The sequence below is a fragment of the Glycine soja genome, chromosome 15 (genome assembly GCF_004193775.1).
Source record: "Glycine soja cultivar W05 chromosome 15, ASM419377v2, whole genome shotgun sequence".
NCBI lineage: Eukaryota > Viridiplantae > Streptophyta > Magnoliopsida > Fabales > Fabaceae > Glycine > Glycine soja.
In genome coordinates this window covers 2,061,686-2,083,493 of record NC_041016.1, presented here as the reverse complement: position 1 = coordinate 2,083,493, position 21,808 = coordinate 2,061,686, and the positions used below count along the sequence as shown (strand labels likewise).

The 21,808-nt window shown below is 31.0% G+C and overlaps 2 protein-coding genes across 3 annotated transcripts; both read right to left on the bottom strand.

Annotated features, from left to right (window-relative positions):
* Window positions 1-5,757: 5,757 nt before the first annotated feature.
* LOC114387633 (transcription factor MYB26-like) lies at window positions 5,758-7,628 on the bottom strand. The gene is made up of 3 exons (XM_028347839.1): window positions 7,140-7,628; window positions 6,842-6,971; window positions 5,758-6,706 (listed from the first exon to the last, which is right to left on the bottom strand). Exons 1-3 carry the CDS (start codon window positions 7,270-7,272, stop codon window positions 5,908-5,910), a joined length of 1,062 nt encoding a protein of 353 aa, XP_028203640.1. The 5' UTR covers window positions 7,273-7,628; the 3' UTR covers window positions 5,758-5,907.
* Window positions 7,629-18,700: 11,072 nt separating this feature from the next.
* Window positions 18,701-21,403, bottom strand: LOC114386300 (protein IQ-DOMAIN 1-like). 2 transcript variants are annotated; one of them, XM_028346264.1, is made up of 5 exons: window positions 21,044-21,403; window positions 20,734-20,952; window positions 19,979-20,206; window positions 19,757-19,870; window positions 18,701-19,640 (listed from the first exon to the last, which is right to left on the bottom strand). In XM_028346264.1, exons 1-5 carry the CDS (start codon window positions 21,113-21,115, stop codon window positions 19,023-19,025), a joined length of 1,251 nt encoding a protein of 416 aa, XP_028202065.1. In that variant the 5' UTR covers window positions 21,116-21,403; the 3' UTR covers window positions 18,701-19,022. The 2 variants fall into 2 exon arrangements, with proteins under 2 accessions (XP_028202065.1, XP_028202066.1); XM_028346265.1 differs by having other exon boundaries at window positions 18,701-19,637; window positions 21,044-21,401.
* Window positions 21,404-21,808: the final 405 nt, after the last annotated feature.

The following is a 21,808-nucleotide window of genomic DNA, read 5'->3' as shown; positions in this document are numbered from 1 at the left end:
AAAGAGTTAGTTTTAAAATTGGATTTTGTATGGATAATTAGAAAATATAAATCGTTTTTATTCTACGGAGGGCCAAAGGCCCAAGATATAATCACGTTTAAACGATATGTAAGGGTATTTGAAAAAAAAAACTTAATTTGTTATAAGTAAGCTTTATTTATGGCGTTGATTTTGGGGATGCTATTGTTAAAAAAAAAATGATTGGAGGTGTAGATAATAACTGAAAGGTGAAATTACAGTCACGTTTGGTGGCAGACTGGGCTCCCTAAACACAAGTGTAGCACCGACATAGGCGTGATGGAAATTGATGTCGGCAGAGTGCATGGAATGATTGAAGGTTCTTCGTACCTCTCTATGTTTGGGTTTTTACACGTACACTCAAAACACCACATTGAAGCCAAACTAGCTATCCAACTCACCCTCCCACACAGCTTTGAGAACAGGATCTGAACTTTTGATCCAATCATTACAATAGTTACTGAATTATTTCTACCCTAATTTAATTATTTTATAAATTATTAGATTAAATTGATTTTTTTTTAGAACAATTGAATGCTTGTTGAAAAGATTATTTTATTAAGATAAGAAAGTTTTTGGGCCGACCCGGTCCATCAAGTTGTAGACTAGTAGTTTGATAGGCTGGTTTTTTTTTTTTTGGATCTACTCCATGCCCAAGGATAGCTATCTATGAGGCAGTTGCTTTCCGCACCTTCAATTTTACATTCCGGATTAGATAATACGCTATAGAACATTAGGGAATATAAGATTGATAAAACATTGGGGAATATAAGATTTTCATGAGGCTGATGTTGACCAAATGGAAAATAGAGAAAAAAGAGTATAAATATAACAGGTGAGATAATGTGATAGAAAAGGAGATACAGAGAGAAAAACAATATGTTGATGGAATATTTGAAATATAGATATTATTCCCCCAACAAAAGGAAATGGATGTTTTGTCTTCATTTATTGTGTGAAAATCTGATTCCATTTCTTTCACACGACAAATCCAAACTTTCACTGATTACCAAATTTTGTGGAGAATGGTCAATTCAATTTTATATCTCTTGATTGACAACGAATGCATAGATGAATAGTTGGGAAACTTTGTTGCAAAATGCGAATGGGACACAGATACTGCTTACTTCATGTGCATGGCTGATGTGAAAATTCACAACAGGTACAGAACTAAACTGCACAGAGGACAATGTGATCAGAAAGGCAGCCAAGAATAGCCAATGTGTCTGTCAAGGTTTCAATCCACTGGCTCTCATCCTACTATGCTCGCTAGTTGCACTGTAAGAGCATCTTTAGTGGTATGATTTATTATATTTATAGTTACGTAACTCTATTATAATTTTTACGTGAACTTGATTATGACTTATCATTTTATTTTATGTAGTTTAAGCAATTTTCCTTTTTAACCGCTCAACTCTAAAAATTTCATCAAATAGGTCTCGTAAGTTATCTGTTTTTATAATTCATTCATCGACCTTTATTTTTATATCACAAGTTACCACGCAAGCTGAGCCCTTTATTTCTAAGCAGAGATTGGTTATTCAAGATTCCCTTTCTTATATTGCAGTCACATAACACTGCTGCAATGATGCAACTCACTCAAGCTATACCATTGGTTAATAGTAAAAGCAACTTAAGATAGTGAGTTGGAGATGCCCTAACTATTGCCTATGATTTTATTTTTTCCCCCCCAAAAGTTTTGTTAATTGGTGTTCTTTTAATTAGGTGCAATAACATGTTATGATACACGAGAATGAGGTAAAAATAATGAAGTTTAGCTTAAATAATACATTTAGACTATGGGAGATAATACTTGAATTGAATTCAAGTACATTCCACTTAAGAGGTAGTATACTAGTTTTTGTTTGAAGCTTGTTGCAATATGTTATGTCAATTCATAGAGGTATAAGAATGAGTGATTAGTTTTTTATATATAAGACCGATCGACCTTGGTTCCTTTAATAGTCTTGTCACCGAGGCCTATGCTCTCTGGAAAGGGGGGGGAAATGAAACATAATAACACAAGGAAATCAAATAAAGGGGGAAGCAGGGTATCAAGAAAGATTGATGTGGCAGAAAGGGTTAGAGTGAAAACACAGCCTTTATTTTTATAATTTTTCTCACCTTGCTTTCTTGCTCAATTCCCTGCGAAGAAAAGCCTCCAAGATTAATATAATAAAATGAAACGATTCTGATAGAAGACGGTTGGCCCATAAGAAAAGAACACTTTCTAAGATTCTGAGCCATGAAAATAAGGCCCACCCTTAATGCCAAAATAGAGCAATGAGTCCACTTCCATTGTTATGGGCCCTTCAAATTATTGAACTCACGCGGTGCCGACTGTCAGCATAAGAACTTTGCCCAACTTTCTATATATATATCTTCTTTTTTATTGCAATTTACAAATAAGGGATAGAAATTCATGCTGATCCCAATGATAATTATCAAGCCAGGGAAGAAGGAAAAAAAGGAAAACGGGTAGGTATATGCTACAATCATTCCATGATTGAAAGGGCCTTTGTCCCCCCTAACTTAGATTCTTTCAGAAGATTCCATATGTTACCACAATTATAGTTTGGCAAAGCATTGTGAAAATAATGTAATTAATCTTTTTTCACCTCTTTTCAGTTAACACGTTATTCATTCTTTTTTAGTCATTTTCTGCTTTCTGATATTATTGACAGCGTATTGCATAAATCTTTTTAAGAACGAACAATACACGCACTAAGAATGTATAAATCTTTTATATTATCATTGGTAATTTATCATAAAAAATTTATTAATTTTTATAATAATTATTTATCATAAATAATTTCTGATTAACTAACCATATATATTTTTTATACTTAAGAGTGAAAAATTGTTTTTTAAAAGTATAATTAATAGATATACATGAGTATAACTTTCAAAATAATTATTATAAAAATAAAAACAAAAACTTACATCATGATAATATGTGATTGGATTGAATTTATCAGTATCTATTTTTTCTTTTCTAAAGGTAATGGCAAAGACAAGGAAAACCAAATCGTGTTAGGTTATTGGCTTATTGGCATGGTCACAGTAAAACCGTGTTACTATCTTCACTGTGCTTATTAGGTAACGGCAAACACAAGGAAAGGAAGTAGAAACAAAACTGGGGACAACATGTAAGAAAAAGACAGAAAATGGCTAAATTCACATTAAGACGACCACTGGAATCTTTACAACTATTCTCAGTTTGGAGCTTTATCATTTCTTTCTCCCAACTGCTTTAAATCTACTTCTTTTATAATGTGAGGTTGAGAATGAGAACCTAAAATTTCTCTTCATAAATTTGTTTCTGCATTGTCTTTTGTCTTTTGTCAATATTGTTTCCACACATATACAATTAATGGGTGAACATTGTTTGATTGTTTAGGTTGAACTCCAAAGTCCAAACTGAAAAATCACAGAAATTAGGTGACTCAAACTATAGATATTGTGATTGGTGTCATTCACATTTTTTTATGGCTTTGTTTTTATGCTAGATGACTTAAAACATAACTTCTAAGTTAATTATGCAAGTTATATATAAGTCAAAACCCTCTTTCTCGCTACAGTGCCTGCCTCGTATACTTTAGTCTGCGTCTAATATGATTGGCTTAATATTTTAAGTGAAGAAAGCGAATGTTAAGGAACGTGACAAAAAAAAATGAGAGAGAGAACAGGTATTAGGGCAATATGCTGATTCATGTAATGGTGTTTAGATGTAAGTAATAGTAACACTACACTTCCGTTGGGTTATTTTCAAGGTTTATATTTCCAAAACTCAAAATTATTTTTCGTTTTTTAATATTATGAGCAATCTCAATTCAAATAATATTAATTGAAAATCGATCGATCGAACCTAGATTAAATCTTCTTTGTTTCTCCCAAAATTTGATAATTCAATAAAAGAATGCATCTTCTTCTTAATTGGCAATAGCTTTTCTTTAGTTGACTTATTATATCAACAAAAAAATTATCAGCATTATACTGGCCGTCCAAAAAAAAAAATCAGCATTAAACTGGAGAAACGAGAAAAGAGATAGATACATGCTAAAAAATATCAATCCATACCATCTATCTTGAGTTTTAACGATAACTATAAGAACAGAGAAACTTATGTGCTAGAAACTAATCTGCTTGAAAGATCGAAGGGTGAAAAAATAGAACAAAATGAACCAACAAGAAAGAAGGAGAGATATGTTGTCCTTAATTGGAGGAACTAAGCATACAATCTTATTAAGTCATACATATTTTACACACATAACAATTTGTACACAATGTTGCTTTGCTTATGAGCTGCAATTTGCAAATAAATTCTGAAATTAACCGCCTAGGGCTAGGCAGTTTCCTGTATTTTAGTTTTATATTACAAGCTATTGATCCTAAAATATTCAAAGATCTTATCACTTAATAAACAGGTATCATGCATATTTTATAAAACGTGGATGGAAATAGGACATGATATGAAAATCTTCTAATGGACTTTTAGGTCTAAATAATGTGTTGTAAATAATTTATATATTATAAAGTTAAAAACACACTAAATCATGCAATCCTTTAAAGTGATTACGTAATCTTTAAATGATTTTTAATTTTCATCATTTAAATAAAATTGAATAGTCCATATGTAAATATAAAAAGCGGGCATATAATTAAGAACTCTTTTGAGTTATAAAACATACATGGGATGATAAGATCGATCTTTTAATGGCAAAACCCTTACCTAAGCCTTGTTTATATAGTTTAATTTTACAATTTTTAATTCTTAGGATAATCAAGAGTTTAATTCTTACCTGATATGCCTTCTCTGTATATATATAGATGGATAGATTCCACTAAAACGTTCAATTAATCAATCTTCTATTTTTCTTGTCGCTCTTTTCTTTCGTTTTCAAAAGACTGGAAGTGGCGTTTTGTTCTCTATTTTCTAAAACTTTAACCTAATTATAAGCAAGATCAAATTTTCTCCAGGTAATGCTAATGTCAAGACTCACGATATAGGATGATCCCTTAAAAAATATATATGGTACGATGCAAAAGTAAATGGACTTTTTCTTTTTTGAGGATAAATGACTTTGTTTCTGAGATAAAAGAAACTTAGTGGAAGATGCCAAAGAAGTATATGTTGATAACTTGATATGATACCCACCTGTGCTGAGATAGATCTAAATTTATAAAATTGTTCTCTTCAATCACAAATAGTTGGTAATGTTATGATACCAAGTTATTAGTTCATATTGGTTGGTGCTTGTTTTAATCGATCACATCTTAACATGGTATGTCATATAACAGCCAGAACACCCTAGCCTAGCTAGGTCACATGTAAGGGCACTTTGGCCTCAAGTGCCAACAAGTTGACTATGGTGTGTGTACGGTTTTTTGTCTTTGTTCGACGTTCTCATCCACAAATGTCAGAGAGAGAGAGGAAAAGCAAAGGAGCAACGAGTCAAACTTAAAGTGCACAACTATGCATCATATGATTGTTATACAACATACAGCACTTCACAAGAAACAATAATCATACACGGATACGTACTTTTAGTCGACAAACATGTGAAAGAACCTAGCTAGACATATTTATGGAACTTCAGCAAACATCGTTTAATGAAAGAGAGCCAGAACTAGCAAGGCTCAGGGGTTTGCCAATAGGAGCATCTACTCACCCTTTTATTCCAAAATTCAAGAGAAAAATTAAATGCATATGTCCCCCCCCCCCCCCCCCCCCTAAAATGCATGGAATTAATCGTGCTCATCACAAATATAAATAGATTCTCCCACTACTCAATTATATTTACATAAAATTAACCTATTATATGATATAGTAACCAATGCTCATGATGATGACAACCAATTAACCTGAAGGAATGATAGGTTTTGTGACTATTTGTTTGCTTGGAAGAATGATACTGATGAAGACGATGTTGTTGTGGATGGCAACGATGACATGATGAGAGCATCAATGTACTCCACTTGATTCGGTGCTGCAGTTTGATCTTGTGGACAAATAACTGCAGGTGTGTAACACGCAACAGCTTCCTCATGTGAATTAGCAGAAGAAGAATATGGAATGCTACAGACATAATCCTCAATGCTCTCACACACTTTTGGTACAATGGGGGGTTCCACTTCCACAGAGTGCTGCTGCTGCCATGTACTTGGATTGACGAATTTGTCAACAATCAAGTGTGGGGTAGTATGATCACTTTTGGTGATCATGATTTGATTTTCTTGATTTGGATTAAGATGAATAGGTACACACCCCAATGAAGACCATGTATCTTCTTGATACAAAGATGGAATATTGTTGGATATTGGAGGCACTGTTTCTGGCATTGGATTCTGAAAATGTAGGAAATTGGCATTATTATTATTAAAATTGTTAATGTCAATATGTTTGATATCATTATTATGGTGATGATGATCAAAGGCTTGTAGGATTGGGGATGGGATGATGGGAAGGAATAGCTGGTCTAAGTGATGATGGGAGTTAAGGATAGGGTTGTCAGTTAAAGGGAAGAAACTTTCCATGGAACTATTGGGAGGACCGTGAATATCAGAAAATGTGGCTAAAGAAGGAACAACATCATGAGAAAGCAGTTTCTTCTTTATGTTTGAATTCCAAAAGTTCTTCACCTCATTATCTGTTCTTCCAGGTAGGTGCTTGGCTATCTGAGCCCACCTGTGTTGTTAAGAAAAAGTTAACAAACCAACCTTTTGATAATAAAGTTGACTTTGATCATGATCAAAAAGAGCAATTCACGGGGAAATGTAAGAAAAAAAATTAAAAAGGAAATTTATTAAGAAAAAGAAAAACCTGTTTCCTAGAATACTATGAAGTTCTATAATGAGTGCTGCTTCTTGAGGAGAGAAGCTTCCCCGTTTCAAATCAGGTCTTAGATAGTTTATCCATCTTAATCTGCAACTCTTTCCACACCTCTGCAGGCCTGCACTTTGTGAAAATAATTAACCATATAATTAACGAAGTTCACAGGTTATTTTTCTAGAACTACTGAATGAAGAAAATTAAATGAGTTTAATATATATATATAAATATAAAGAGGGAATTATATAATTAAATTATATACAGAAAGAGTAGTGATATATATAATTACCTGCAAGTTTTGGGACTGAGCTCCAGCAACCATGTCCATAAGTTGTGATATAGTTTATGAGCTTTTCATCTTCTTCAGGTGACCATAGCCCTCTTTTGACCTTCTGCTTGTTGCAGCAAGAGTGATGCCCCATGTCTCCAGTTTCTTCTCTATCTTACTCTAGAGTCTCAAATGTTTCAAACCACTAGTACATAGAGAGCCAATGGCCAAACAAAGATCAGTTTTGGTATTATATTTGAATTTGAATAAAATTATAAAAGGTGAATTATATAAGGCTTAGGACTTAGGAGAGAGCACATAGAAGGGAAGTTGTAGGGTGTAGCTTTAGCCCTAGGTTACAAGAGGTTATATGAAAATGTGAAAAGAATGCTGAGAGTGAGGGAGGACTGAACAGAAAATGGATGATATGGTGAAGGTGTGAGTACACTGAGGTAGTGAATTTAATGTGGGGAGCTGTACCATTGTGGCCCAGTTAGGGTTTGTAGATAGCAAAGGGCTAAAATGTGCAGTGTCACCCTGCACAATTGTAGGCCTTATAATGGATCCTTCTTAGCTCACTCTGGGATGGGGTCGGTTGGACACGTGTCACACATGCAGGGTCGTGGGTCCCACCCTGTTAACAGATGCACGTTTGATATACGCAGATGAAGAAAGTTTTTCAACGGGGTTGGTTGGTGACACTTGATCTTAATTGCTTTAACAATTTAATTACCTCTCCAATTTTGTCCCTTTGACAGCCGTAACTATGTATAATTGCAAGTGTTAATCACTTCATATGGATCACTTTTTCAATCATTGGAATTCAATAGCAAAAGAAAAAGTAAAAACTCTATCTGGTAATTAATTGTGTAAGAAAATAATAACGGTTTTGAAAGACATGATTAAAAGTAACTTGTTCCCCCTTCTTTTTTTATTAAGTGAATATTTGATGAGCTCGAACTACTAGAAAATGTCAGTTTTATTATTGAATACATTGCATGCATGCATGTATAATTTTCTAAAAGATTTTGAATGAAAAGCATCCAAATTAAAGGTAGAGTTAAGGGCCTGGAAGACAAAGGTGGCCAAGGCCTTCTATGATATATATTTATGATCAAATTATTTTTTAATCTCAATGCAAAAGTTTGTGCACTTCCAGCAACTTGGCCCTCCACAATACATTTACAAATTATATATATATATATATCCATAAGCTATGTATAATTATTTCACTCTTAATTAGTTCATAAAAAGTCTTATTTTCCAGCACAATGTATTTTGGGACTTTCCTTATCATCAGACTAGCTAGCTAATTAACAATAGAAATGATTAAGCCCGACAATCAGTATGATAAAAAAAAATTACGTTCAAAAACAAAAAAGTAGAAGCAGCTAAGAAATAAATTTGATGAACTAGTTAGTTGTCTAATTAGAAGCCCACAGCAGGTTTAAAGTTTGTAAATTGGTTTTAGATCCAAAATGCTATTTTGTTAGATTTTTTTTCTAGTATTATATGAGTTTAAGGAATCAAAATATAGAGTTTTTTACGCATTCAGATCGTAATATGTGTATTTCGGTTGTATAAACGTTTTTACCTTTCTGTTTTAATGTATTTGGAAATTAATTTAATTATCTATGCATTACGAGGTTAATTAATTCGGGTTTCCAGAGCTAGTATCTCTTAGCAGATGAGCATAATTTGTAGAGCATTCCTACATATTTTGGAGGGGTTTGTATTAGCTTAATTCAACGCATTTTTCTACATAAGTTATAGTAGTGCATTTCTATATATTATGGTGAACAGATATTTCTTCAAGGTTCGGTGTAAATGCTTGAAATTTGTGTTAGTAACATTTTTTTATTAATTTATGTAATAAACTAGTACTAATTTAAAAGAGTTTTTATTTTTTTTAAGTAAATGTTTGGGGGATCTGTCCAAAAGAGTGGTACGTAAGAACTTTGGAAAACTGCCACCAAACGCGGTCAAAGTTAGTGCTTATTTGTTGGATTACTTAATTATCGCGTGTTCCTTTTTAGTGAAATATTAGTTTCTATAGCATATACCCAAATCTAATAAAATAGTAAATCTTATAAAATAGGGTAAGATTTTTTTCTTTTGGAGCAGTAGAAAAGAAAGAAAAAAATATAACAAAGCAATCTAGCTAATTTAATTATTTGCTGAATTGATAGAGAAGTTACATCTCCTAGTACAAATTAATTAAGTGGTCCTATTGTGATGATGAACCCGTCAAAGCTAAAAATCTAAAGAACTAATTAAATAAAATAAAAAGATCATAGATAATCAATGATTTTGAACTCTCTTTTTTTTGGACAGAAAATGATTTTCAACTTAGTATGTAACAATGAATACTATTATTTTTAAATCTTGAAAGCATCTAAAGAATTTATGAACTATTACCGTAAAATTTCCTATCTTAACATCATCAATGCATTGCATTATTGATGTGAATTCATATAATTTCGATACTAAGAAAATAATTTTGGATAGATAAAGCGTATATATACTAATACATAAAAGTAATTTTAATGACTAATTAATATTTTTGTCCATTAAAATATGACATATGTCTAATTGTGTATCTCTATATGAAATGAATTTTTCTCATTTTTTTATGATGCTTCAAATCGTGTTTTCTTAACTGATGGCTCGGTGTACGCATTCAAACCCATATAAGACATGCTTGACTACTTAGGTGAATAAATGCTTAAGTAATGATGATTAATCATTCTTATTCTTATTGAGACTAACCAAGTTTACTTGACATGTGACGTGATAATGTACGATAGTTCCAAATTTGTGATAAGGTTTCCAGGGTCATATCTTTAAGAAGAAGATACATAGAAGTGTACAGTGTTACGAAACCTTGAAAGTATATGAATCAAGAATTTTTTTTTTCGAACAGCAAAACAATTTATATGATTCAAAATATTAATTAGCATTTGAAAGGGGAATAACAATGAGGTGGTTGTAATTAAGAAAAATCATCTATATATATATATATATATATATAAAGGCCATTCAATGGAGTTTCAGATATATACAATAATAGTAAGCAAATAATACAAGAGAAGAAAATTATAAAGAAAAATAAAATAATTTTTCTCATGATTTAAAAATTAGCTTTTGATAAAGTTAATATGAGAGAATTTTTACAAATTAATTATGTATAAGTTAATTTTAGTTTATAATTTTTTTAAATTTTCTTTCTCTTATAAGTATTTATAACAAATTTATCCAAACATGATCATAATCAACAATTTGAAGTTTCTTTTTAATTATAAATTTGATGCACAGCGTAGCTATAATTAATTAGCTTGTCCAAACAATAACTTTTTCTAATCCACAACGCAACCCTTTTGCTTGTTGACCACAACCATTACCATAATTTGCATGACTATTATTTCATTATTTGTCCTTAAAGAGCTAGATTCCTTCGTAATGAGCTTTTTATTTTTAGAACATTAAAGTTTAAACTTTCTAATAATTGAAAAAGTATATTGTATTGTTTTTCAAAAAAGGATTTTATTTATTTTAATGAGATATTTGTAAAGGGCCCAATTCTATTTATTGAAAACCTCAACGAATACATTTGATCAATATTTTCTACACACATAATTTACTTTTTTATGATGAGACAAGAGAAAGTAAAAAAAATGTTACTATTTTGGTCACCAGGTTAGATACTAATTTTACCATCCTCGTAATAAAAATAGCTAATAACCCAGATTACAAAGAGGCTGAAAATAAATCCAAACTATCCCATCCTCCAAGCATCCAATAGTCCCCTTACAATGAGCAAGTACATCCGGGATATAACCTTCTTTCAATTCTTATTCTCCACTTCATGATTATTTAAAACTGCTCCCTGCCCTTCATATCAACATATTAGGTTTATGTTTCAATTATAGAAGACAAAATTGAAGATTTAATAAAATAATATAAATGTCCTAAAATAGGAGATTAAATATTTACAATTTAAAATAAAATAAAATTACTGATTAAGTAAAATAAAAAAACCAACATTATATTTAAGTCCAACTTTAACTAGATCACCAAGCTAATCATAGCATAAACTCTTTATGATTCAGCCCTTTTGTTAAAAGAAACAATATTATTAATTAATATTATTTTAAAGATATTAATAATAATATTAAAATTAAAGGAAAAAGCTTTTATAATTTTTCATTTATTAATTTGTTTTTTTTTATTGAAAGTCTTTAAGACATTTTAAATAATCAATACTTTTTTTCTAGAATCAATACTATTTTTATTTAATATATAATCACTTTCTCTTTCATTTTATTTTTAACTATTTTTTTTAGCTCTCTTCATTTCTTATCAAATCATTTATCATATATATCAGCCATTTTTTTCTCTCTTCTTTACGTTCATGTACCCAATATATAAAGCGTACGTTTATTAGTATATTTTATTTTTGGCCTTCCGAAAAAAAAAAGTATACGTTATCATTGCTTTTTCTTTAACAATATCCTTAAAGAAAATGTTAATTAAAGTTGATCTCCCTATTAATAAAATTCATATTTGTACACCCTATATTACTCTAGCTCTGCACGCTAATTCTAATGATTAGAGCTTTGGAGACCAATGATTAGCTGAAATTTGTTGATCTTTGATGTCAATGTTTAGAATGCAATTGAGTTAATAATTTTATGAACACCTTTTTGTTTTATGAGAATAAGTATGTTAGTCCTTAAAATTTATTTTAATAATAAAATATTCTAAAGAAAAATATAATTTATTAGTCTTGTCTCATTCTCATATAATTTATTCTTTAATTAACATATATTTCTTAAGGAAATTATTAATTATGTAAATCATCATTATATTTTTTAAAAGTCTTATTTAAAAATAAATGTAGCTGTCAATTCATTATAGTGTTTAATTAAATATTCATAAATTGTGATGTATTAAAAAATAATTTTTTAATATTACAAAATATTTAAAATATAAAAAACAAATATTATGGGAGAGGGAATGAAATGTTGAATAAGGAATTTCACCACCTGTGCTTTTTTTACTACAAGTCTACAGCTACAACGATCCGATGATATTCTTCTCTTTTTGCTTATCGGGATTTGGGCTTACCATAAAGTATAAAGTTGTTTTTTCTTAAAACAATAGTATACTTAAAATATTTGAATTTATGAAGCCCCTCTTGTTCTCATATACAATATTTGCATTTATGTTAAAAAAATTAATGTATGTAAATAGCACACAGTTTTAATATATTTTGCGGTTTAGATAAATTTATGTCTATGTAATAAATAATGACACATGTATTATTTAGTAAATTTTATATATTTTATTTTAAAAAAATATTATGTCACTATCAATATTCTTTTTTAAATATGACGAGAACTTAAAATGTCGTGTTTATATTTAATATTAAATTTTATTTTTAAAATTCTTTAAATATTTAAAAGACACTCATTATTATCATTTTTTTATTAAGTAAAATGAAAAAATATCAATGCAACAAAAAGATAACATAATTACATAATTAGTGTGTCCGAACAAGCATTTACAAAATTGACTGGTTAAAGTTGATTTTTAGAGGAAGTAATTTATCCTAAATTTAAGTTTTCCATAGTGTAAATTTTTAATTCAACAAAAAAAAAATTATCCTACTCAAATTGGAATTTTGTTCCAAATGAAGTAGTATATAGCATTAAGGATCAGTCTGAAAGAGTGAAAAGAAACACGGGGAATGAAAAAAAAATGAATGAAAATATGTAAGAAATTAAAAATGTTCAATTGAAGAAAAATAAGAAGAAATATAAAAAATATAAGTAGGTGAGTGAAAATAGGTGAAAAGTGATGCGATAATATCGTTTTTAAGAATGATTTCACCCTATTTTCATTGCAGTGGGACAAATCCAAAATTTTTTCACCCTATTTTTATTGCTGTGGGACAAATCCAAAATTTTTATTAAAGTGGATGGATTTTTTTTCGTTCTTTTGTAATTGTTTAAATATCTAAATTTTAATAAATAATAAAATTAAAAAATATGTATTATTTATACACATAAAATTGAAATTAATTTTTTATTTTAAATAACAATATCCTCAACTATTATGATAATAAGCTTAACCATAGTAGTCATAACATCAAACACTACTAGTTTTACATAATTTTATATTATGTTATGATTTAATAGATAGAGACTTAAAATAAATTTTTTAAAATATTAGAAAATAAATATGAAAAAATTATTAAAATTATAAATGGGAAACATATTTTAGTTTTATATAACAACATACATAATTAGTTTTACATTAATTAACTTAGAAAATATATACATTAATTAAATTAAAAATATATATGTATATAAATGTGAATGAGAAGTTTCAAGAAAATACTTTCCTACCCACTCTAAATTTGTTCCTACACTTCACCGAAAACAATAGTTATTTTGATGTTTACATAAATTAATTAATGTTTTAGCATTAAAGAATTGAAATATTAAAGTTTTTATTTCAATTTCATCTCTTATATTATGTTAGAATATTTATTAACATATCTATATAAATTAAGAAAGAGAGTAAATATATTTCCATAAAATTTTCCCCCTAAAAAGTTGTCTCATAGAAATTTTTTAAAATTTGTATAAAAAATCTTAAATATCAATTTAGATTAGAGGGGATAATATGATTCTTACTTAACCTATTAATGGAGATAAATCACTTATTTGACTTCCCCCATGTCCCAACGGTAGTATCTATGTTAACGAAGTAAAGGTTTGGTGACATGTCTCATTCATTTTCATTAATGATAACATAATGACGGTATAAGTTTTTTTTTTTTGTTACAGATAATGACAATTTTTTTAAAAAAAATTTATGTGTAGATAATGACAGTATGAGTAGTGTTACATTCAAATAGTCGTAGATGAAGAGTGATCTATAACTTATATCTTAAAGCTTTGAATTATACTCTATAATATCTAATTCGATTATGTTGTCCTTACTTGATCTATTTGATGGAGATTTTGTCCGGATCTTTTGCCCCCTTCGCATCCCAATGCATTGTTTAGCATTTGTTTCTATTCAATATTTTTTATTTTTAAATCTTTAACAAATATCTTAAGAAGTTAAGAGAGAATTCATTAGCCAATGCTTTCATTTATTACTTATTTTCTTTAAGTAATTAGAATTTTGCAATAAAGTGTATAAGGAAAATATTGGTAACACATTATCTAATATATTTTCAAAGACAATTTTTAATTCTTGATTAAAATTCATTAGAAATTTCAAAAAACTTACGAGTTGTATTTTTTTTAATGAGTTATATTCATGATTTTTTTTATTTTATAAAAATTTAATTAATAAATAAAGAATATGTTAAAGATTGTATCATTACTAATCCTCAGGTGTATATAATGCTACTTATTTAATAATCTTAAAATACTACTTATTACAAGACATTTTTCTTCGGCAAAAAAAGACATTTTTAAGTTAAATGCTAATAAGTTTTTTTTTCCTTGGCTAAATCAAGGCTTTATGTAATAAATTTTTTTTCTGAGTATTTCACGCCGTTGCTTACATAAAACTCAAAATCAAGTCATGGTTATTCTGAAATATTCGGCACTAATTGATTCATGTGTTCAATAATTCTAATAAATTTCCTTAAGATACTTGTTAAAGAAACAAAAGTAATAAGTTTTTATTAAAAAAGAAAAAAGTATTTATTATATTAAATATAAACAAAATTGCAATACTAATATTTAATGTGATATATCAAATATCTTAATTTAAGATATGGGATAGTATGTCCCCTTTTTCTTTAAATTTTTTTTTAGAGAACATTCAATAACTTCCTTATCTTTTGTATAAAAATATCACAATTATTTTAGAGATCTAGAAAAAATTATATATGATTTCTGAGCTTATTTCATTTTTTTCCCCAATGATGACATTGAAATTAGAATTTGGGCTCAAATATGTTTTGGTTTTTGTAAGATAGTATTTTTTATATTTTTAGTCCCGTATGTTTTTTTTTTAATTTTAGTTCTTGTAAGTTAATTATTTTTTTTAATTTTTATCTAGTAAGATATTTTCCTTATTTTTAATCCTTATATACAAGTTTATATTTATTCAATTTTAATCTCTATAAGATTATAATTTTTTTTTATTTATAATTCTCATAAGTTCATACTTACATGAACAATTTTTTTAAAAAAATCAGAAACTAAAATTGAATAAAATATTATACTAAAATTAAAATTAAAAAAACACAAGCTTAAATAGACTAGAATTAGAAAAATAAATTTATAAGAACCAAAAATCTAACTTCCAAAAAAGTAAAAACATATTTAAGTCTGAATTTGTGACCTCTTACATACTATCCAGATCCCTGCAACCCCACCTCCTAGGCCAACTCTAATGGTTTGATTTCCGAATGATTTAACGAGTTTTAGATGAAAATTTTCTAATTATGAATAAATAATGGTTGCCTGATTATGAATAAAGAATGGTAAAAAATGTCAAAGAACATGTTTCTCTGATTTGTATCCAGAAAATGCTAGGCACTGGAAAGAGGCCAATGGGGACAACGTGAAGAATATAATTGCCGGCCACTTTGTGTACGCATTTCATTTCGATCGATGGACTAAAAGCAGCTGGGCAAAAGTATGCTTTTACATCCTGTTTCTGGATTCCGTGTAAAGTAGTACTATAAATATATAATTGGGTCATCTAATTGATCTTTTCTGGATGGGATCACCTAAATGAATTATTGATTAACTGGACCAGCTTGTGATAATATATTGTTAAATTTACACGTCTCATTTTTCTTTTTTGAGGTTTGTTTTCTCGTATATGTTATTGGGTGATATATACTTGTTAAATACATACTTGAAAGACCTATGCTAAAGCAAGAGTATTTTACAATTGGAATGAGGGTGGGAAAAATGTGAAGCAGAAAAGCAACCTTATTTTCATGTGAATGTTTGGCTATTATTGTTGCATACTCATTCTGTTTGACCATTCCATGTCCTTCCCAGGTTTTAATTATTCTCATCTGCATATTAACTTCATAAAATGTAACCCTTCAGCAATTTCTAATTAATTATAAGTTGATGTAATTAATTAGTTATGCAGAAGTATGCTAGATAAAGTAATCTTTTTGAACTTTCAACAGAAAACACAATCAATTTGGCTTTAGGGTCATCTTAATTACAGTTGGCACGTAGCCCTTTGAAGTATGCCATATCTAGTAAAACTAAAAGCTAAGAACAAATATCTTTCTTGCTGTGAAACAGGCTTCATGGAGTTGCTATAATTTGTTGCTTCTGAGAGAAAAAGGTAGGAGCATGCCAAGCTTATGATGGAAGAAACAGCTAGTTAAAACAAGATTCCTAATTAATTGCTGCACATGCAACATTTAATACTACTGGGCTCTTTTGCTTTACTGTTGAGTCATCAAGGGACTCTTGTTGTCAGAGTCTTTTGTTTTTGTTATCCTGACTCACAGAGATATCAAAACAAGTACATGAAAGAATGCCATGTAATTCTTTGTCCTCTATTGATTTCAGATTGGTTTTGGTATGGGTCATTTTCAGTCAAATGCTGGTTTCCTCCTCTTATTCTTTGCTTTTCCCCCTCTCGAGAGTGTGGGGAATTTTCGTGATACAAGGAAAGAAATCAAGATGCCTTGTCCCTTGAAATACAATGAGAATCTAAATAAAGAAAAGTAGCATATGCCTCACCTAAAGTTATCTTCAAACCTCCTTTGCCACCATGGTAAATAACCACATATATTTCAGACAGCAAAACTATAATTCTTGTATAAACTGTAAGTGTACTTCTATAAATGATTAAGAGTTAAACCGATATTGAACTCACGAATGAGCGTATTAATTAACTCTTATATGCTTGCAAGAAAGTCTTGAGGGGAAATACTGCAGTGCTTCACAAAGCGCAATGCTTAAACAATGAATAGGCTTAAATTTGAAATTTCATGAGTCAATCAATAATTGGAACTGATGCATACAGCTAAAGGGCCACATTAGTATTTATCGGTATGGTCAGAGTAAATAATAGGAAAAAAAAAGAAAGAAAAAAGAGAAGAGACGTTATATTCTTTATAAAGCAAGGAAACAAGACTAGAAATGCCCTACAGAAAAAGGGATATCCAAGAAAATAGGCAACCTATAGGGCCCCACTGCCCCCACTTCGTCTTCCTTCTATTCATGGCAATCCCCCATGAAAGGAAGTTTGCACACTTACTCCAAATTGAAGAAAGCATCCCTCACTTGAGAATCCTATCAAATGACATTCAATTTTTTTTACAACTTTTGGTGGCATCCTGATTTTTTGCCTTTGTTAGCGCATATTCTCACGTAGGCCATGCAGTATAGACAAGTAAAACTAATATGGTTTGGATTGGAGATACTCTCTATGGCCTTATCAGTATACCTCCATGCTTCTGAAATTGACCTTTGAACCATTTCATCGTTTGGTCCATTTGGAACTCAAAATGTTTCATTAGTATTATGTGTCTATCAATTTTTTTTTAGTTTGATGCATACCGGTTAAATAATGCACAAATACTTCAATTGTGAGGTGATAACTGTGGTCCTTAAGGCAAAAGCATGATTGACTGGAACTGGACCATACTAAATGTTGCAACATTACATATTATTATAAATTGGACCACGTGATTTAAACTAGCTATTAAATTATTCTTGTTGCTTAAGTGGAGATAAACTTTTTCAAATAAAGCTTACACATCTCTAATCTTGAATTGATGTTTTTTGCATCCTTCTTACTGCTCAGAAGTTTTGGGTTCAACTTACATAATGGACAACAAAAGTTGGGTGATGGAGCCACTCAGGCATAAAAAACAAACATGATTTTTATTTTGGTCCACAACTAATAAAAGAACATGATTTTTATGATAGATTGAATTGAAAATATTAATAAGCCAGACTAACAAAGATACTACTATTTATGACACTTGGACTCAAGATAACAGGTGTGGGTTTAAATTAGCTTATTTTGAAATAAGATTTTTTTTTTTAAAAATTCTTATGAAAACTTTTGAAAAAAATATCTTAAAAAAGGTTCCCAATTGAAGCCCAGCAGCCAAAGCATGATAGTATGTTATAATGTGCATTGGTTCCCAATTGAAGCCCAGCAACCAAACTTGTTACTGACACAATGTTACAGGTTGCAACATGTAGTCCTTATTTATTTGGACAAAAACAGTCAATTCCACGAAGGGGAATTAGAAGAATAGTTGAATTTTATTAGCATTATTTTCTGTTATTGAACAACCGGAGAGTGAACAGAGGCTTTTCAAGGTTAATTGTACATATCACGGAAAAATAATCTTTAGTTAGATAATGCAATCATGGATGTGGCAGATGCTGGCACATGCACAGATGCATTAGTTCAATGGATTTTTCGTGGACAAGACTCAAGTGTAGATCACACAACACTCATGAGTAAAGCCCATAAGAAGTGTGTAACCCAAAAGTCTAGCTTATTGAGTGAAAGAGCACCATAACTACAATGAGGGAACAAAAACAATGCATCGATAGCTTCCAAAATAAGTGAATAATATTATCTCATCTTAAGCTCGATTTCTACTCAAGAGTTTAGATAATTCATACATAAAGCATATATTAGTGCACAAAGCACCATACAGATTGAAGTAGTGTACTTATTTTGCTATTTCATTCTTCACACAAAACAAAACAAAACCACTTATATTATCTACACTGTCAATTAGCCCCTCTATCCTAACTTGCACATCTGCCACTGTTACAGAAAACTCATCCCTAATTTGTGAAGGTGACAACGGACAACAAGCTGTTGAACTCATTGAAAGTAAACAACATCTGCCACTGTTACAGAAACTCATATCCTAATTTGTCGTTTTTGATAACTTGCCCTTAGAGTTGTTGCACAAGAATCCTTCCACAAGTTAACTGAAGGATCAGAATCAGAACAGCTTCTAGTATCTCCATTCATAAGGCCTGTTGTTGTGCTGTGAGACACACTGTCCTCCATAACAAGTCTCTTTGAATTCTGTGAAGAACTCCTGCAAGCTCTCAGTTTAGCCTTAGTTGATTCTGTCAGACTCATGTAGCTTGGTTGATGAGCATCTCTTTCCTCTGTTGCTTCCACCAAAGCAGTGTGGGTGGATGGCAAAGATGGAGATCCAGATGTATAAGATGTTGACACAGGGCTATTATCATCACACATGTACTCAGAGCTTATGGCCGAAGATGATGAAGTGGATTGACTGGTTATAATAGGCTTAACAGAAACCCTAGTTGTCATACCATTCCTTCTTGATTGAAAAGCAGGAACAAGGCCTTCACTCTTCCTTGAGATTGGACTCTCCCATGGCTTGGCTTCCATCCAGCGTTCCAACAAGCTATATCCTAAGCTCTTATTGCTTAGGTTGTTATTCTTGAGAGGAGTCATTGCCTTAGTGGCTTTTGGGTTTGGACTAGCACACAGTCTTGACTGCTTTAAGCAAACAAAGATATTTGAACCATATGAATTTGGCAATAATAATTTTAACAAATAAATCTTACCAAATAAACGAAAAAGTATACCACATAGTATGTTCTCAACTTCCTTACCTGTGTGGAGAGAGAGTATGCCATTGCTCTATCCCTCTTGATGGCTCCTTCTTGCCTCATTTGTAGCTTTGCTTTAACTTCATCCACAGTTCCAGGAATATCACACCATCCTTGCTGATAGCAACATGGCAAAATATGCAACATGTTAGCATCTCCTAATATGTTAACTCAGAATGATCAATACAGAATGTCAGATTATCTTGAGTCAAATTATGATACCACCTCAATTTGATTAAAAGGATCAGCTTGGTTGCGATGCTCATCAAGTAATTTCTGCACAGCTTTCCCTTCTGGAGAATTCCTCACATTCCTTGCCCTCACTCGCGCCTGAACTCGAACAAGAGCCTGCATGCATCTTAGAGTAACAGCTGCTTGCTTCCTGACTAGCCGGCCTCTAAAAATAGCTTGTAGCCTTACCACTGCCCTTAAAGCCCTCAAAGCTCGTCTAGCCTGCAAAGTGTATCAACAGAACTAAGGTCAATATGAAAAATAAAAGAAAGAACATTAGGATAGAAAGATGCAAGCACAAGACACGCATGCCTAATACCTTAAACATAAGAGTCATCACAGACTCTGTCTTCTAGAGCACTAGGAACATGAAAATTAAATTTCATTTCACTTCGGGTTAAGGGAGAAGGGGAGGAGGGGAACTGGGGAAGGTCACCGGTTCGATCCTCTCTAACAAAAACTAACTTTCTAACAATTAACATTTGCCAATCAATATTTTTTACTTCTATTGGGTTAAGGTCTGCTGCTAGCTGATTTTTTATTTCACAAAATCACAGGCTCTCCACTTTCTGAATTTGGATCTACTAGATGTTGTTGAACAAAATTAAATTTCATAGGGAGGTCCTAACTCTAAGTCCTACCTCTTGATCCTAAAAATTGAACTTGGAAATTGGAATTGCAAAGTCAAGCTATGAGAAAGCATAAACTCATAGCATAACTAAGAAGCTAAAATTAAAGCATGAGGTTACCAAGAAGGCTCGAAACACAGCCTGAATGCGAATGGCAGCCCATTCCTGCTTGATGAGCTTGAAATCTTTGGGAACCATCACGGCCACCGCATAAGTAAGGGAAGAATCAGATGCAGCAGCAGCACCACCACCACCACCACCAACTTTCTTCATGGACCCTTCTGAAGAAGCCCTCCATAGCTTCCACTTCTTCTTACTCTTGTTGTCACCACCCTTATCCTGATTGTGTAAACAGTGAATAGCATAAAAGAACCAAAACGAAACGGATAGATAAAACAAAAATAGTAACTTAAACCACTTCTTCACTTACTTGATCGGTTGTTGAAGTTGAGGTCTTTCTAAAAGGAAGAAGTGACTTAAACCACCTTCCCGAAGCACCCATCGGAGAAAAGATACCGTTTTGGGTTAGAGAGGCAGCAGCTTCTGCTGTGAAGCACTGTGAAAGAGAGAAAGAGAGAGTTTTTTTTTGGGGGGGGGGGCGTTTTAGTTTAGTGTAAGAGAGAGTATGGATCGTGGTTTGTGATGTGTTGGGGTTAATTAAGGCAAGGTTGAGAGAGAAGCAAGTTTTGAAATTTGAATTTGTGTTGGTGGAAGAAAAAGACCATCAAAGTCAAATCATAACGGTAACCTGATACTCAAAAATCAAAATCAAAACTCACACATTTTCTTTCTTTATTTCCCACGCACGCTCCGATTTGACCCTATCACTAGCTATCCGCGGATTCTCTGCATAGCCTCACTCCTACATAGCCCATTAGAACAAAGCCCAATAGAATAAAGCCCAAAGTTGAACATGCCCATTCCCCCAAGAATCCATATATAGCTGATTATTATTTTTCATATAGTTGATTATCGTAAAATCAGTTTTAATGACTCCAAATATGTCATTAATATTAATTACGTGGAAGTGAGAGCAAATTTTCAAAATACCAAAAAGAAAATAATACTACATGTTTATAATAAAAACAAGTATAAAAGGTTTAATTTTAATAGGTCAAGATTCATTTGGCTTATAATTTTATGTAATATCATTCTTTGCTGGAAAAATAGAGTGTGTTATGATGAATTTCATTTT

What these genes read in the sequence shown, in the direction of transcription:
- LOC114387633 (XM_028347839.1), bottom strand. Translation starts at nt 7,272, where the DNA reads ATGGGGCATCACTCTTGCTGCAACAAGCAGAAGGTCAAAAGAGGGCTA. An exon ending in CTCAGTCCCAAAACTTGCAG is followed by an intron (nt 6,972 to 7,139) that starts GTAATTATATAT and finishes CACAAAGTGCAG; the next exon opens with GCCTGCAGAGGTGTGGAAAG. An exon ending in CATAGTATTCTAGGAAACAG is followed by an intron (nt 6,707 to 6,841) that starts GTTTTTCTTTTT and finishes TTAACAACACAG; the next exon opens with GTGGGCTCAGATAGCCAAGC.
- LOC114386300 (XM_028346264.1), bottom strand. Translation starts at nt 21,115, where the DNA reads ATGGGTGCTTCGGGAAGGTGGTTTAAGTCACTTCTTCCTTTTAGAAAG. An exon ending in CAACTTCAACAACCGATCAA is followed by an intron (nt 20,953 to 21,043) that starts GTAAGTGAAGAA and finishes TTACACAATCAG; the next exon opens with GATAAGGGTGGTGACAACAA. An exon ending in CTGTGTTTCGAGCCTTCTTG is followed by an intron (nt 20,207 to 20,733) that starts GTAACCTCATGC and finishes TACACTTTGCAG; the next exon opens with GCTAGACGAGCTTTGAGGGC.